The sequence below is a fragment of the Drosophila gunungcola genome (genome assembly GCF_025200985.1).
Source record: "Drosophila gunungcola strain Sukarami chromosome 2R unlocalized genomic scaffold, Dgunungcola_SK_2 000013F, whole genome shotgun sequence".
NCBI classification, from domain to species: domain Eukaryota; kingdom Metazoa; phylum Arthropoda; class Insecta; order Diptera; family Drosophilidae; genus Drosophila; species Drosophila gunungcola.
In genome coordinates, this window is record NW_026453171.1 from 1,522,773 (window position 1) to 1,540,334 (window position 17,562).

The 17,562-nt window shown below is 36.5% G+C and overlaps 1 protein-coding gene across 7 annotated transcripts in view; it reads right to left on the minus strand.

Annotated features, from left to right (window-relative positions):
* Positions 1-17,562, minus strand: part of LOC128256264 (potassium channel subfamily T member 2) — a 99,846-nt gene that overhangs the window by 58,332 nt on the left and 23,952 nt on the right. For 2 of the 7 annotated variants that reach the window (XM_052986550.1, XM_052986549.1), the window contains exon 1: positions 9,311-10,088. The exons of 2 other annotated variants lie outside the window; for them this stretch is intronic. In XM_052986550.1, coding sequence (XP_052842510.1) covers positions 9,311-9,597 — 287 coding nt within the window. In that variant the 5' untranslated portion in view covers positions 9,598-10,088. Of the gene's footprint in view, positions 1-1,465; positions 2,245-9,310; positions 10,093-17,562 lie in introns of those variants that run through there. 3 more of the 7 variants (XM_052986552.1, XM_052986551.1, XM_052986555.1) reach the window with 2 other exon arrangements.

The following is a 17,562-nucleotide window of genomic DNA, read 5'->3' on the forward strand; positions in this document are numbered from 1 at the left end:
GCAATCAAGCCAAGGCTTACGTGTTATCCACAAACTGCGTTTTCATATTAAAATTAGTATGAATATTAAATTCAAAGTACTTTTACGCGTCGCGCAACCGCCAGGTTTTCTACATATTTAATTAAAGGCAGAGCAGGTCACAATGTGCCCTAAACTCGGAAACTTTCGAGCACACATGTTTATGTCCTGCCATACGGTTAGTGCTTTTATTCCGGTTTTGGTTACTTTCCCCATAAAACCCACTCGAGCTGAAGCCTTTCAGCGACATAATTTACAAAGCGCTTTGGCAGCTGTCTACCTCTGTCTCCCGTGTCCCTGCTCCTGACTCCTAGATCCTCGCTTCCGGTTCCCCTGTCGCCTTACCGACACTTCCGGCTCCCCTCCAGAACCCTCTTATCGTTGTCAGTGACAGTCTGTGCTCGTGGATGACTGAAGGAAGTGGAGCATTTCAAGCGCATTTAATGCGCATAATGTCAAATGCAACAAAGCAACAGAGACAACAAACCTCAGCACAAAACCACATTGAAGAAGGATGGGGCTGCAATTCGAAGGGGTTAGGATATCAACTTTCAGCGGGGGATTTGTTTTGCCAAAAGGGCAAACACACAACATTTATAAACAAGCTTAGCCAGTGGAGTTGAAATGAATTCCTTTATCTGATTATAACTTTTTAGCCATCTCGTTATCTGCTAATTAGGGATTGGTATGTTTAAACGAAATTCCGAGAAAAAGAAAGCTAACTGTCGCTTTTGTGACAGTAAAATACTTTACTTTACTAAACCACTCTTGCAAAACAATAAAAGGTTAAGTATTTTATTGTTTAAATTCTTCTTTATAATAGGAACATATAAGTTCTCCCTCATTTAAATAATTTCCAGAATGATATTTGGTAAATTCGTTAAGGTCTACACAAAGCTTTGCAAATTGAAACACAAAATTATTCAAACTTATTCCCTTATGATAATGTAAAAGTAGTGATATAAACGTTTGTATAGTTTCTCTGAAAAATTCGGCTTTAACATTTTAACGTGACAATAAAATCCAGTACTAGCCGCACATACCTTTTTTTAAATATATCAAGCTATCTCTGTGAGCCCTTCTTTTCTTCATTGAAGTTCTCCTCTTTTCCTCCAGAAAACTACTTTATTTTTATTTCACCATCTTTAACATTTCCTATTACTTTGAAGATTCCTGAGTGCGCGACCAAGCCCAGATAAACACTTGGCCCAAACTACTTTTTTGTGTGGGTACCTACAGAAAAACTTTTATTGATATAAAAAATTACCCACGTAGAGCAAACAAACGGAATGGCAAAGCGAAAATTGTTAAAGACAACAGTTCCGTTGTAACCAAAGCGGAAAACGGAAAGCGGAATGCGGAATGCGGATACGGATGCGGATTCACTTTCGATTGCACACTTGAGTCGACAGCGGATATACTTGGGTGTGGAGGGGCTCCAACGTACCTTTGGCATTTTTCCGGGCACGCTAAAGTGTGAGTTATTGTGGGTTTGAGTTTCTGGTGTTTATGATTTCCTGTGCTGGCTGAGGATTTTTATTAACGCTAAGCTGCTCGTCGCTGGCCAACAACGAGGCCCAAAGGACAACGTATTGCGCGAGCGCGGCATTGGCAATAAATTCACTGCGAAACTTTCGGCAACTTGGGGTTGTCCTCACGTGGATGCCCGGATAAATTACGGCTCACGGGTCAACTGGCTGGTCACAGCCTCATTTATTTATGCACATGGATTTGTAGACAGCAATAAATTCGCACGAAAATTGCATAGCCACTTATATCGTTTGGTGTGAAATTAAATATTTAACTCGAACTTGGTGATTTATTATTTGTTTCTTATTGATTTATGTGGGCCATGTGGAAATAACACAGCAGGCTACTATAACTAAGATTTATGGCAGAGTTTGTGTTTTTTTTTTTTTTTTAATTTAATTACAATTATTTACTAGTCCCTATGACTAAAAATTTGACATCCACTTAAATCGGCAGATGCAAATTTAATTAGCACTCCAGCGATTTCCGTTACAAAAATCTCGCTTTAGGAAAATGTCCAATGACACGACACGACACGAACAATTGAACGAAACTCACGAACGCACTCACGAACACTCGCTCTCTCGCTCACTCTTGCGGCCGGCGGCGAGGGGAAAACTCTAAAGAAAACTCTGGCTTCGGCGGCGAGCGTTCGAGGGAAATCACATGTTTCATGTGCAAAGTATAAAAACAAACTGAACGCCGAGCGCGAAAAGCCGACAATTCCGACCGACTAACATATATATTTTCCCAATCCCGATCCATCTAACATGCCTGTTATGCCGGAGGATTTCCCGAGCGGGGGAAAGCTCAAAGCTTCGCTGTTAACTCGGTTAACAGAGTGCCCCATAATTGGGCCATGTTAGTTGAATTTTTTTAGCCAAGTTCCCACATAACTCGCACTCTACGAGGGAAATGGAAATGAAAATGGAAATAGAAATAAAGATAGACAGTCGTGCAACCTCAAAGTGCAATTAACGCTTGTTTATGACTGGCACAGCTTCAGTTCACTGCGATTCGTCACCGTACTCAGTTGGAGATTCGAATTTCAGCTTAGCGGCCCGCCACAAATCACTTATGGAGCTATAATTAAATTCACGCCCAGCAGCAACAGGTGAGCGGCAACCGCAAATGAGCTTGCGGCGGATTCAAACTAAATATTTAACCACAGATGTGAGGGCAAAAAATCATAAATGACAAGCTGAGGCAAAAGATTAAAATATATAAGTTTTACACATTGTAGTTTATCTTGTTGCTGCTTTTATTTATATATTAAATTTAAATTACTGGCTGTATTATTTTAGCAGCATATCCGAACACCAACACCAAAATCAAAACAACAAGAAATTTTGAAAATTGTTTTTCAAGATTTATTCAATCCTACAAACCTAGGGTATAAATGTTAAAAAAAAATATAAATGACTTCACGCCACCAAAGATGAAACTTTAAGCAATAAACTAAATGTTAAATTTAATTTTTGAAATATTTATAGAAAAAATAACTTGTGCGAAACTAGGGAGTTGAATAAGACTTAAAAAACAATTATTTTCTACGTAGACTCGATCTATAGATCACAACTATTCGATAGGTATTTACTACCTATACCTATGCCAAAAAAGCCACCTGGGTACTAAATCATACTTAAATAAGTGATATTTAGGAATCCGGAAAAAAAAGCAAATGTATACTCGCCCTTAGTCAAGCTGAGCCAATAAATCAATTGCAACCAAAGGCGGCTGGCACACAAGACAAGACGTTTAAGGTTGGCGAAGGCATTCCTAGGCTGAATTTCATTACGAATGCCAGACACAGGGGCACGCAGCTAGATGGCCACTCAAGCCAAACAGTTTGCCAGGATGAAAGGACGAAAGGACACAAGGACAGCGGTACGGTATTCAAGTAGCCAGCATGCGACAACAAAACAAGGCAGCTGCCTCCAGTCAAATCAAGTGGAAAGTGGGCCTGGTGACAGGGGGCCAAAGTGTGTTAACATACTAATATTCACTTTGCATCTTAATCGTAGTTGTCCGGGCCAAAGGATGCTATTGCAGGGAAATAGTTTGACTTGAATAGCTAACAATCCACACGGCAATGTCAACTGCCGTCTGTAGTTGATATTATCAGCATTATGTGGACAAATTGATGATGTTGCTTTGGCAGATATGGAAGCACTTGTTAAGCAATTTAACAGGTATTAAAAACATTCAGTACTCATTAGAAAGTAAACGTATGAGACAGATTAACCATCGATATGATGAACATTAATTAAATGAGGACATGGGTAATTTGGATAAGATTGATAATGGAATAAAAATCAACTTATTTTTTTAAATTATATATCTTATTTGTTCTTAAAATTGATAGATTAATAATTTAACTTTCGTTATTCAAATGATGTATCTTATTTGTTCGTAGCAATTAATAGGATTGCCAAACAACAAACCAATCTTTATATGAAATGTAAGCCTTTATAACATTAATTCATACACTTCAAAATTACCTTAAAGCGCCATCTTTCGGTTTCTTGAAGTAAATGAAAGTCTACAAATTAAGCTTTGAGAACCAAATACAATGAAAGCTGTATAGCCGTTCAAATGGGAACACTGACAGTGTCCTTTGAACATTACACAGCTTGCAAGCTCTCTTTATGTTCTTTACTATCCCCACAGCTGTCTCTCTTTCTCTCTCTATTTCCCCGTTCATTTCTATCTCTTTTTTATAAGTATTCCCTTCTCTGTTCTTTGAGCTTGAACTGCGAATAACAAGGTGAAAGCATAAGTAGCACGAACACGTGGTTGAATTAAATCAAGAGAAAAGTTGATGAATTTGATGAAAGAGAACGGCTCGATTGTAAAATTTAAGAAAGAGAAAACTGAGGCATAGGGAAATGAGGAAAGCCCAGGGGAAAACATGTGCGACCCATCGGTTACATCTAGGACGGGGCATTGCTGGGCCGCAAATCACATTCATGGTAGATGGAATTTGCACTGGCATCTTCACTGGCACATTCACTGGCATTTTCCCTGGCCTTTTCCCTGGCCTTTTCCCTGGCCTTTTCCCTGGCCATTTCCTGACCAGCTTGGCCTCAGTTGACCTACGATGGCCTTCACTGCTGCTGCATTTGCAGCTGCTCTCTCGCCTAATTGGCAATTTCAGTGAAAGCAAATTGTCGTGGCCGCTAATGTTGGCCGCCTCTGTTGGCTTCCTGTTGATTTCAGATTAATGAATTTAGCACACGCACAGTCTAAATGTGGAAAATTAATTTTGAAATCTAGGTAATGCGTAATTTCCCATTGTTAGGACTTGTTGCATTAATTTTTTAATTAAATCTTATGACGCAACGAGGCGTATACGTAACGGGCGCAATGACGCACGCCGGAAAGTATGCTACAAAAAACACTTTAACCATCTAAGGAGCAATGCCGTTGAATGGTTTTACCCTTGTGGTTATGAATAGCGAATAGTTTAACGGGGTTGAGAGGGGCTTTCCAACGAAGTGTGCTTGGAAAATGTTATTAAGTTGTTGAGCAAGGCAAACCAGTTCTCGATTTATTGAGTTTGCTTGCAGGGAAAACGCAATGCGAACTACTTTTTCAAATGGATAAGTCCATAAATTCATGGAACCGTAATTTGTCTGCTTCATAATCTTATGAACTGGGGACTTGAATATATTATTCATTTTTGTCGCAATATTCACTAGCAATAAACTAAGAAAGCTTGGTATGTTCAAGGATCTTTAAAAGTAAAAATAATAAAACCGTTCCTCGCAGTTGTACGCTTTTCTTTTTGAACCAAGAGGACTGCATACTGACATAATAATAAATTGAGCCAAAGTTTTGGTCAAGTCAGACGGTTCGTCTAAAAAATACCTGTTGATCTACTGTTAAATATATCAAAGAATTAATTAACAACAAAACAAAAGTTAGGAAACTGTATTTTTTATGAAAAAAATTGGGTACTCCTTCTATGGATTTATTGTAAAACGAAATCAACTCTCTATCAAAGCACTTTTTTTTATTTATATAATAATAAATTGAGCCAAAGTTTTGGTCAAGTCAGACGGTTCGTCTAAAAATACCTGTTGATCTACTGTTAAATATATCAAAGAATTAATTAACAACAAAACAAAAGTTAGGAAACTGTATTTTTTATGAAAAAAATTGGGTACTCCTTCTATGGATTTATTGTAAAACGAAATCAACTCTCTATCAAAGCACTTTTTTTTATTTATATAAAGAATGTTATTAACAACTCCAACGATTTAGCAAACAAATTAAAATCAACCCCTTTGATCAAATATTTTAAATATATTTCTAAAAATATATTGACTATCTTTTGTATTTATGTACTATATTGAAATACTGTGGCAAGTGAGTTGATATTGTCCTCGTGCTATTCTCTTTTACGTTTTGAGTATCCTCGTTGCAAAAAAACACGTTTTTCTTCAGAAAATCGCTTCATTTCCCACAGAGGCAAAGGCCCACCGGCTGAGAAGATTAAACCGCTAATTGCAAACATTGGACTGACAGAGATATCCACTCCTACTGATTGTTAAATATTTCGGGATTGACAACATATATCCCAGAGCAGTACAACTTCGAGGTATCCAAACGCGCACGAAAAACACAATTAGGAGGCACGCACACGGGGCAAAGCATAAACATAACATAAACAATGCGAAAACATTAAACATAACACTCGACGCATGGCAGGCATAACGAAATGCTCGCCAGGATGCGCGAAGCACACGAAATCTACACCTGCAGGACCCTAGGGGGAGGTTCGTCCTTCGTCCGTGATGATTTGCGGCATTTTTTATGATTGTTTTATGTGTAAGCGAGGGTAAAATGAAATGCGGCCGACAAAAGCAAAGACTACTTTGGTATGCGAGAAGTCATTTGCAAATTTCACAAATTCCTTTGAGGAATTTGCCATGAAACAACAAACAAAGACAACGGTGTTCTTTCCCAGATAAAACATTATTAATAGCGTTCTCGTCAAGGAGCAACTTCTTGGGCTCCTCCCACACAAGCAGCCAAGTTTACACATGATAAAGTCCATTTACCACCCACATATCGTATTTATCGTATACTTACCGCAGACAAAGGGGAGAATCTTGCGTTAATTTAGACACTTTTACTCACCTGAAAAAGAGGAGATAAGAATTTATTAAAATCAGTTTATACTGGAAAAAAATGCTTGCACAATTATGTTATCTTAATACGTTGTTGTTTTATAGTTAAGTATTTTTACAACCAGCGCAGATTAATAAAAAGGTCTCAAAAAAATGCTGGTCTTTATTTAAAATGACGTTATAAAAATTGTATAAATGTTTTTTTCTAAATTTAAAACATTATTTCATTTCCTATATAAAATTCCAATGAATAAATGTATAAGTAATATATTGACCGTTTAAGGAAATTTTTTTTTTGTTGATGCAGGTACTTCTTTTTTTCCCTGTGTAGACGACTGTTTGGAGGGTGTAGCTAGAAACTAAAGTTCTTAATGTTCTTCAATAGCTCTTGATATATGAGCTTGTGCTGGTGGCGTTTCTGTCTGGACTTTTATGGGCCATTGTTATAGGATTTTTTTCTAAAGAGGTAAAGCGTTGTGTGCTTATTGCAATAAAGTGGCTTAAACGATACAGCAGAGACTTGGTCAGAAGTAGAGCATAGTTGAGATCTCAGCCACGAAACACCATTAAAGAGCTGTTAACTCTATCTAGCATTCCTCTCCCCCATTTAACTTTAGCCGAGCGATAATCATTCATTTCAATTACGCGCTCAGCCATTAAATAGGATAGAATCCATTGTCCGGGCTTAATTAATGGTTATCGCTGGTGACTGGGATTGCAACTCACCCAGTGCTGACAAGCCAATTGCCAGGATGGCTGGCACCTATTGGTATAATCACCAATCAAGGAGGTGCCGATCTACACACCGCAAGGAAGACAAGACCAAGCATAATTGAGTTATTTACTCTAATTGGCACATACAGGCTGATGACGTAAAATGGCTGAGCTGCAGGAAAAAGCCGCAGAAGTTTGCCCAGCAAACTCACGGGCCTCCTGACTTGTTGACTCGCCCCACATCATTGTACCACTCATATTTCATTCAAAAATTTCAGAGGCAAATTTCCGGCCGGCAGCCACGTGCTACATCCTGCCAACCAAACTCAAGCACATTGAATAACAAACAAGCCGGCCACAAAATTTAACATTTGTTGCTTGAATGAATTATGGATACCAACTTTAAGTCCTAAGCTTGATAGCTTTGGCCATCTTTTATCATTATTTTTGACTAAGCACAAACGCCTGTAGTGTCTAGAGCTCATTTCAACCCCAATATCTAGATCTCATTATAGCCCTTTTGGGGGAGAGCACAATAATCACAGATAGCACTGGATAAAAGGATAATAAAAGTCAAAGTGCTGAAACTGAATTAATGTGTCCTCGAGGCTGTCCTCGCAAGCATAAACGATTTTGCGTGGGTGTCAAAGTTGATTTAAGCTATTCCCTAATATTTAAGAGCCGAATTCAATGGCACTGGCACATGGCGTTCAAACTTAATTTGCGTATATTTGTGAAGTTTGTGGGAACCAATTGTTTGCTTAAATGGAATAATCTAATAAAAAAATAATTTGACATCAGCTTAGATGGCACTTAAGAGAAAATATGCAAACACAATTTTATTTTCGACAATTTGATTATGAAATAAACTTTGTGTTCCTAAGGAAAATTGAATTTAATTTAATATATTAAAACAACCAAAATCTTTTAATAATTTATGAGAAACACAATCTACAATACAGTCATATTTTTGTAAGCCCGATTTGGGCGATTTATAAATTATATTCGACAATAAAAAAATGTACTCAAATTATCATTTCAACTTATTTAAAAAATAGGCCAATCCATGAAAATAAGTTTCAAATAAAACATTGTGAAATTTTTTTTAAAAGCATGTCTTCTCCTAAAATCAATACCTGCTTTCTATTGATTTTATATGCGTCCTTGACGGATTAGCTGCAATCAGATGGGGCTTATAACACATCGTTGTGTGTCACGTATCCTTTCAGAAAACGCACAGGGAATATTCTCCTTTGTCAGACCTTTAGGCGCATAAAAGCAAATATTTATGTAGATTTCAGCGCGCACGCAATCAGCCTAAGAATACTGAAAACACATAAAAGCTGCCGTACAGCAAAAACTGGAAACCACACCAGGAATTTCTGGTTCGTACAGTGAAAATATCATAGCTACTACAATATTTATATATATATATATATAAATAAACATTTATGCAGGCCCGGCAAAACTTTTGTTTTTTTTTTGCATGTATATGCATAGAACGTATACACATTAGAAGAATGTATAAGTGAGAGTCGGTAAAATCTATTTTAAAATCTTAACTTTTACAAAGTATTTTACATCATATCTTCAAGAATTGTCACCATGTTTTGGGCTTTAAAAATGTGATTAAATATATACCTATTATGTTGCAAAAGTTGCTCAAAATTTCACATTTTCTTTTGTACAGTAATGAAAAATACTTTTTTTTTTAATAATAAAAAACGAAAGTTAATTTGGCTGTACTTTCAGCTGCCAATGAAACTTGCCAAATAAATGATGTAAATTATGCAGCTTCTGCCTGCTTAAGCTATCTTTCTCTGTTGTTATTGCTTAGCTTAAACCGATTTAAGGTATTTCATTTTCCCCAGTGTACGAGGAACTAGAAACCGGAATTCCGGCCCGTCACTCACCTTTCATCCAGACGCATGCTGCTGCGACTGATGTCACTCCAAACGGACATGGAGCGCGGCCGCTGGAAAATTGACTTGGAGAAGCGCCGGACCGCCGGGGCGGGGGGCAGCTGCTGCGGGGGGTAGCCGGCCAGGTCGTTGAGGTCCTCGTTGAAGTTGACATTGCGCTGCAGGCGGTGGTTGTGGGAGGGGGGTGGGGATGCCCCCGATTGCATCGAATAGCTGCAGGTTTGATTATCGTCCGACATGCCCAAAGCGGTGTAGCTCACTTGGAGCTTCTGGCTCATTTCCTTCGGCAGGGGGACAGTTCGGGATATGTGTGTTCGATTCGGGCCAGGTCTGTGAGATCTTGGCCTACATAATTTGGCTTTGGCTTGTGCACTGGCACGTTGGCCCACTGTCACTGGCACTTTTCACTTTTCCCGGGCACATTTTGTATCTCAAAGAGGCAGCAGAGGCATCTGCACCAAACGTGCACTGCGGACCGAATAGTGCAGACTCTTTACGCGAAGGCTTGTTTATTGTCTGCGCTCATGACATATCCGACACTTCATTAAGCACAATCAGCCCAAACAATTGACTGACTCGCTCTTTATCGTTCGATCCCGCTCTCGTCTTCAGCCACATCGCTATTTTCTAGAACTAAGTGACAGTGATAAATTGCCGACCCAGCGACCTTTCCTCTATCTCACACTCGGCTGCTGCTTAATTGACTGCAGTTAACATGCAGCACGCTAAAATTTGCAAAGTTTAAGGTTCAAATACCAAGACGATCAATCAGGCAGCCATTCAATCAAAATCCTTGAAAATCATATAAGGAGATTTTTCAATCGCTAACCAGAATTTTTGAAATTTTTTACATTACCCATGTTTTATTTTACTAGTGGAAACTTATTGACTTCAATTGCTTTTTTTTATGGTTCTGAATTTTAAGGCTCAAAACAAAAAGGTATTTTAAGTATTATTCATCAGGTAAATATATAACGCACAAAAGTATTTGCTTGGGCAATTTAATTTTATAATAAAAAATATATATATTTGAACGCAAAGCTTTACAAATATAATATAAAACAAACATATATATTTGAACGCTAATTTAGTTCATTAAAATAAAATATGGAACACAAAAAATTACATTTTACCAAGAAAAAAACCTCAGTGTCTTATAAATTGACATAAATTTTAAATGGAATTGATATAAAGGATATTTTTTCATAGATTTCTGTGCGCAGTTGGCTATTTTGATTATTTATTCCTTTAAACACCTACTTTTTCTGTAGCAACGCTCAAAAATTACAAACAAGCTAACTAAAATTACTTCTAATAAAATAAAAAATATTAAAAACTTTAGACTTAGAGATATACAAACCAGAAAAGGATGAACTTTTTGAATAACGAAAGGTTTTTCTTGCATTAACTTTATTTTCTATCCGTAGTCTTTGTAATTAATCAAATTTTTTCATTATGTGTCCCCAAAATAATTTCGTTCACAGACCCTTTTCAAGCTGAAATGTGTTTGGGGCGTGGCGAATAGCGCTTCTCATCAGCATAATGAAAAATAAATTTCCCAAGGAGACACACCCATACGCACCCCAAAACAAAAAGCTGCAGTTTTGCCAGATGACGCGAACGAGGAATGAACTAAATTAAATTTTTGTCGACTGCCTTCGGGACGCTCCCATTTGAAGGGCTTCTGCCGTTGCTTTTACTGCGAAATTATGTTTTTGCCCATTTTATGCAATATAAACAAACACTTTATTGTACTCTTTTCGGCTACTTGAGTTTTATGTTTTGGGTCCAACAAATATTTAAAGAATTTGCTGACTTAAGTGTGTTGAGAAAGCCCCGAAGGCCATTTGCATGCTACACAATAACTTGCCTGACTAAGTGCCACAATTAACAAATGTAAAGAGTGCTAAACTGGATGCCACGCCTACTTTTTCTTAACCAAAACTTAAGTGGTGCACGCGATTTGCCAGCTAAAGTTTCACATAACTAAGACATTAAATGGCCTGAAGTCAAGTAATATCAAGGGATACGGATTTTAGGGAGGAGAAATGTTTGGGCGACACTTGCAAGGTCATGATTACAAATGTGTTTCGTTTAGCGTACTTTTTGGGTGGCAGCCAAATACAAAACGAAAAAAAAACGATACAATTTCAGTATATCGACAAAGAGAATAGATTTTTAGCAGTCACACGAGGCCTTCAAAATAACATTGTTATTATCCTGCATAATTTTTCTTATTTTAAGACTTAAAACATTTTGTTTACTTTAGAGAATAACTAAATACTTTTTTTATAAATCTGAAAATGCCAAATTAAATTGTACTGATAAAAAATGGAAAAGTTAAAATAAATAAATTACTATTGTATACCTAATATTTCAATTAAAGATTAAATCTTAATTTTAAATACAATGCGTTTTAAACGTCATGATTAAATATTAAATACTTTAATTAATGTTGAAAATGTAGATTAAAAAAAGTTACTTTTTGATTTAAATACCTTTTATATAATCTAAATATGGTTTAAATATAAATTATATTTTCTGTGTGTGTGCTCTTACAAATTATGCATGTACCAAAGAGATTTAATCACATCTAAATTATATTCTAAGTCAACAGAAATTTAAGCTTAAATAAAATCATTAAGACTAGTCATAATTGAGGTAAAAACACTAAAAATTCTGAAATAATGGTCTAAAAAATACACCTATTTAAAGTGTTTCATTAAACAAACTTCACACTTCCCATTATTAAACGAATAGTTAGACTTATAGTAATGAAACTTTCTTTTCCTGAATACCAATATATATGCACATACATAATAAATGGCTGAAAATAGGCTTTGGCTTTTATTAACTGGAGCTGACCCCAGAACAATTCCCTGGTCTGATTTCCGGCGCACATGAGCAAAGTTTCCGCCTTATCAATTAATGAACTTTCTCACCCCGAGTCAGGATGAAAGGGAAAACGGCACACAAAAAGTGAAACATGTGACAATAGTTCCTGCCTCTTTATATCACCACTGAGAACATTTATTGTCGGGGCCGAAAAGGAAATGTCTTTCAAAATGGCCGACAAACAGAACGTATGTAAACATGCGGGAATTGTTCATGGGAGGCTGTTTGGGGAGCGGGCACAATAAAAAATGTGTTAGCCTAGCATGTGTTGGCCATAAATTAAAAGGGGGGTAAAACAAAGCAAAGCCCAGACATGAGCGCATAACATATGTCGTCATTTGGGTATCCAGTTAAAGCACTTAACCGAGAAAAAAATTCCCTTAAAGCGAAGGTGTTACCGCTTTTCAAGAGCGGATAATCCTTGGTTGACATTTTTCCTTAGACCATAGAAATGAACTTGTGTGATCTAGTCTTTTAACGGACCCCCTTCAACCTATTTGCATGTAAAACGAATAATCCTCCCTTCTTACAAACTGGCCAAAAGTTGTCACCAGTATCTTACCCTTATCAGTAGCGCTTTGAACTCAATTTTTGCACAAAACATGACCTTTTCGGGCATTCAAATGCTGCAGAAAAAAAGGTCATAGGGTTTACAAAAGATAGCAAGTCTATTAAGTATTTATACAGCAATATAAATTCTTAGTAAAGTTGTATTATAATTTTGTGACAAAGATTATTGGAAACTTAAAGATAAGAATCTATAAGGTAGGAAAAGTTTTCTTATTAGTGAGCTTATAAACTTAAAAGGTTTCTCTACTTCGGTATTATAAATATAATGAAATCGCTTCGTTACCAAGGGGTAACAGAAATTTTTATGACATTTTTAATTTTACTTCAACAAAATTTAAGTAATAAAAATTAAAGCAAATTACAGATTAAGATGTTTAAAAGAAACCATATACTTTCACTATCACAAAACTTTATTACTTTCTCTTATCAAACAGCTTTAAACAAATTTGCTTTAATTTGAATTTATTTTGTTTTCTATATAACACTTTTCCCTAATTTTTGGCCAGCATCCATAAAAGAGTTTCGCTTTTCCCTTTTTCACTTGTTTTTCGTTTTTGGCCATCGTGCTGCCAAGTTGAAAATTGATTTGTGGGTGCAGAGAAAAGTTAAACTTTTTTGCGGTCGGGAAATTGAATTTTTATTTCTGCCCTGCTTTGCCGTCTTCTCTGTTTGCAATTTGATATGAGGAGAAAAGTTATCCAAGAACCACAGTAGCTTTCACACCTGTCTAGGAAAAGCTTAAAATTAGCATGTCAAACAGGTTTGTTCTTCGAATCCAATAGTTATTGTCTGCTAAAGTCTTAACAACGTGCTTGGCATACATTCACATATTGTTATTTCATATTCAAAGTAAAACTTTTGGCCAGCATAAGGAAAAGTTAAGAAACAACTTTTTCAACTGGATGAACATTTGTATACTAAAGTTGCTAACCGGAAACTGACTTTTAAGTTCATAGATAATTCAATTTCTGTTACATTAAGGCTACATCAAATTTCCTGAGACTTACTACACTAAATTCTTGCATAAAATGTCGAAAAACGAAAAAGGAAACAGGCAACAGAAATCACTTAACTGCCGGTGACTCAGCTGCAAGAAAAAAAACTTGGCAATTGCGAAGTAGAGTCGACGAGAAAAATCTTCACTATATAAAAGACAAATAATGTGCAAACAAACGATGCCCCCCGTTGAGAGAGTGTGTGTCCAGAGTCCAACAACAAATCAGGAAAAGGTCCAGCGGATATATATTTTTTTTTGGTTTGGGTTAATACAGCGTGATAAGTTGTCTGTGTAATACATTTAGCACAAACAAACAAACAAACAAACAACCAACAATCAAGTAAGTCTGGGCACTCAAAGTAATTTTTGTCTCGTCCGCAACCGTCATCACTTATCAGATAAAAATAAGCATTAACATTTTTTTTTTGATGACCACGACAAATGTCAACCACAAATGCTTGGGGCAGAAGTTAAGGCAAAAGTTGAAATGTTTTCCCGAAAAGAGATTGGATTATATATTTTGTGTTTGAGAGCAGTTTTGCCGCTGGAATAATAAGTTAACCAAGGAAAACCGTTTGGGTAAAATAAAAGCAGGATTAGCTAGACCAAGTTTTACAAGCTTTACTTTTTCAACTTTATTAAATTATATTCCATTAATTAATTGTAAATGACAAACTGCTAGAGTTTTCTGAAATCTTCTATGTAAAAAAATAAATATTTAAATATTAAAATTTTTTAAAAATATTTATTTAGCAAAATAATTAACATAAAATTAAATACTATAAATCCTTTTTAAAATATTTGAAATGAGCTGTTTCTATGGCCAATGAAATTTGCATTCTAGAGTTTGCTGAAATCTTCTATGCAAAATAAACAAATAAATTAAAATAAAAATAAGATTTTTTTACACACCTATAAATCCTTTTTAAAATATTTCAAGTGAGCTGTTTCTATGGCAAATAAAATTAGCATGCTTATCGTACGTGTTGATCTACCGCAAACAAGCACAATACACAAGTTCTCATTAAACGGCTAAGTGTCCAGAAATGCCAAAATGTCATCCAATGGCACAAAAACATTTGATGAACCTTGAACTTTGCCTCATTAGTCAATTACACGAGTGGAGCCTGTCGATGTCATCCACTGAGGAATTGACAGAGAGTGCCAAGTGAATGAAAAAGTCATCAATCTCATAGTGGGCACAGTCAAATCATGATCAGGATAACAAGTGGAAATGCTTAAACTTTAATTAATCTCAGAGGGCGTCAAAAATATAAATTGGCTAAACTGAAGGCAGTCCCTGGCGCGGACACAGATATTTTGATTAGAAGTTCGGATACATTGTTCGAGTTTCAAAGTTATTCATTTGGAATGCATGACAATGGCTGCATTGAGACGGTCGAATGATTCACACACAAATATAATATATTTCATGTAAAAGTTCTATACCTATCCGACATTCTTTTTTTCTTGTTTGTCCTGCCGGTCACAATTTGCAGTATGGCATAACCGTAGATTAACTCGACCTTTTGCCAGCCTTTGGTCAAAGTCCTTTCTCATTCCATCTGCGATGGGGCGTTAGCCAGGGATTAGCCTAGCCTGTTACATCCCGTTTCCGCCCCAGCCCCTGGGCGAGCATCCAAATTCCCAGCCACGTAGCCACAAAAGTTTTCGCCGCATTTCCTCTTTTGCTGGCCTTTTTTGTGGTTTTTCTCAATTTTGTTAAGCTTTCACTTTTAGCTTTTTAAGGTATTTTCCCAGCTTACCGAGTCAGTGAACTGCGTCCCTTCAACTCCCCTACATCTTTCTGTTTTTCTGGTCACGGCTGCAGCTCTTGGAAATCGAGTGAGCATTTAATTGCGAAATATAACTCATACGCCATGTGTGCTGCTCGCCTTAAAGTACTTTTACGACCCTCCCATTTATGGGCTCCTTTGCCTTTGATAAAGCCAATATGAGTTTGTTTTTTACGATATTTTTATGTTCATTATTATTTTAGGGTTTGTGGCTTTTCGATTTGGCTACAATTTGCCTTTTTCCGTTTGCCTTTATTTTATTCGCCAAATGAAAATTCCGGATTATTTATGGCTGAGGCTGATTTTGTTGTCAGCAACATAAATTATTTGGCAAATTTATTATATTATTATAATTTGATTTTTTTCTATCAGCCGAACGCATTTAAAGGAAAACGCAAAAGTTTGAAAGCACAATAATTAACAAAAAAAAAAAAAACTATAAATTTAAATAGTCCGTTGCGATTGCCACTAAAACATAAATTACGCTTAAGATACACCGAGTTTTCAAATATTATTTATTTATTATTTTGTAGTTTAAGTTCGGTAGAGAAATATTTCAAAGTTTACGTTTTAAAGTTATATTGCTCTATTAAAATATTAACGACAACATTTGTTTTGTTAATGATACACTAAATATGTTATTGGTTTTTCCGCAGCTATTGACACCCCTCATGTAGCCTAGTCTTAGACTTAAGTTTTCAGTGTACAAATAAAAATGTTTTTCATTTATTCTTTAAATAAAGATATCGTTAACCATAAATATTAAAAAATAACGAGCTCAATATGTCTTAAAAAAATAATTTGAAAGTGCCAATATTTGTAGACTTATTCAATGAGATAAAGTTTAAAGGTTAATTATAAAAGTTATAAAATAGTAAAGTTACTCCTGCGAGACCTTTGACAACCTAATTAAACTTTGTTTTCACTTATTTCAATTTACCAAAACAATCCGCACATCGCCGAGTGGCCTAATGAAAGTTAAAGTAAATATATAATAAACTTAATTGGAATGCAAATTTCGGCTGCTTGGCCCATTCCGACTAAATGGATGGCACACAAAATGCGAATTGCGAAATGCGAAAGAGGGGGTCTGGGGGTTAACTGCATCGATGGCAGCGGACGGAATGTGTCATAAAACCTAATTGAAAATTTCAGCCACGAACTGACAACAATCTGTATGGCTGTGGGTGGGCGTGGCAAGAAATATTGTCGGGGAAAACAGATAAGCAAAATAAACTGCAGCCTCCCATGCGCCCTAGCATGAAGCAATTTGCTATGGTAAAAGCGAAATGTGTCAAGGCGAATCCGAGGCAACAAAAAACAACGGCCAAATACCTGCAGGGGCGCTTCACTAAAGCAAACAAGACAACATAGTTCTGCCCAGCATATGTAAAAATAAAAATGTTCACTTGGAAATAATTTGCTGGGAATGGTAAACAAAGCCAAGGGACAACGGTGGCGAATCGATTTTGGGCGAAAAAGAAGTTTCTTGCAAGCGCTGCGCACAAAAATGGACTTCAAAATTTGCGGTCACGCACTCGAAGGAATTCTCTATTACACTCGTTCGGTACTCTTTTTTTTTTTTTTGGCTTTGACATACTGACACTTTTAGTCTGCTGTTTTTTAATTCATTTCGTTTTTTACATCTTCATGTACTCATACATATATTATCATCACTTTCCCTTGAGTCCAAGGACACGCATAACTTTCACTTTGCAGCCCTTCCTCGTTGTTTATTTTTATATATATATTTTTGGCCTGGCATTTTTCGCTAATTAACACAACAAATCCGGCCGTCACGTGGGAGGGTCACAACCGCAAGCATGATAATGCCTGTTCAAATACGCCTTGATTAATTCGCGAAGGTGACACAGTCGGGCACACCAACCATACCGCATATATTCAGCACGATTCTATTCAAATATATCGCTCGGTCGTCAAAGCGTTCTGCATCCAACTGGCAGCACAAACGAACTGAGGCACTG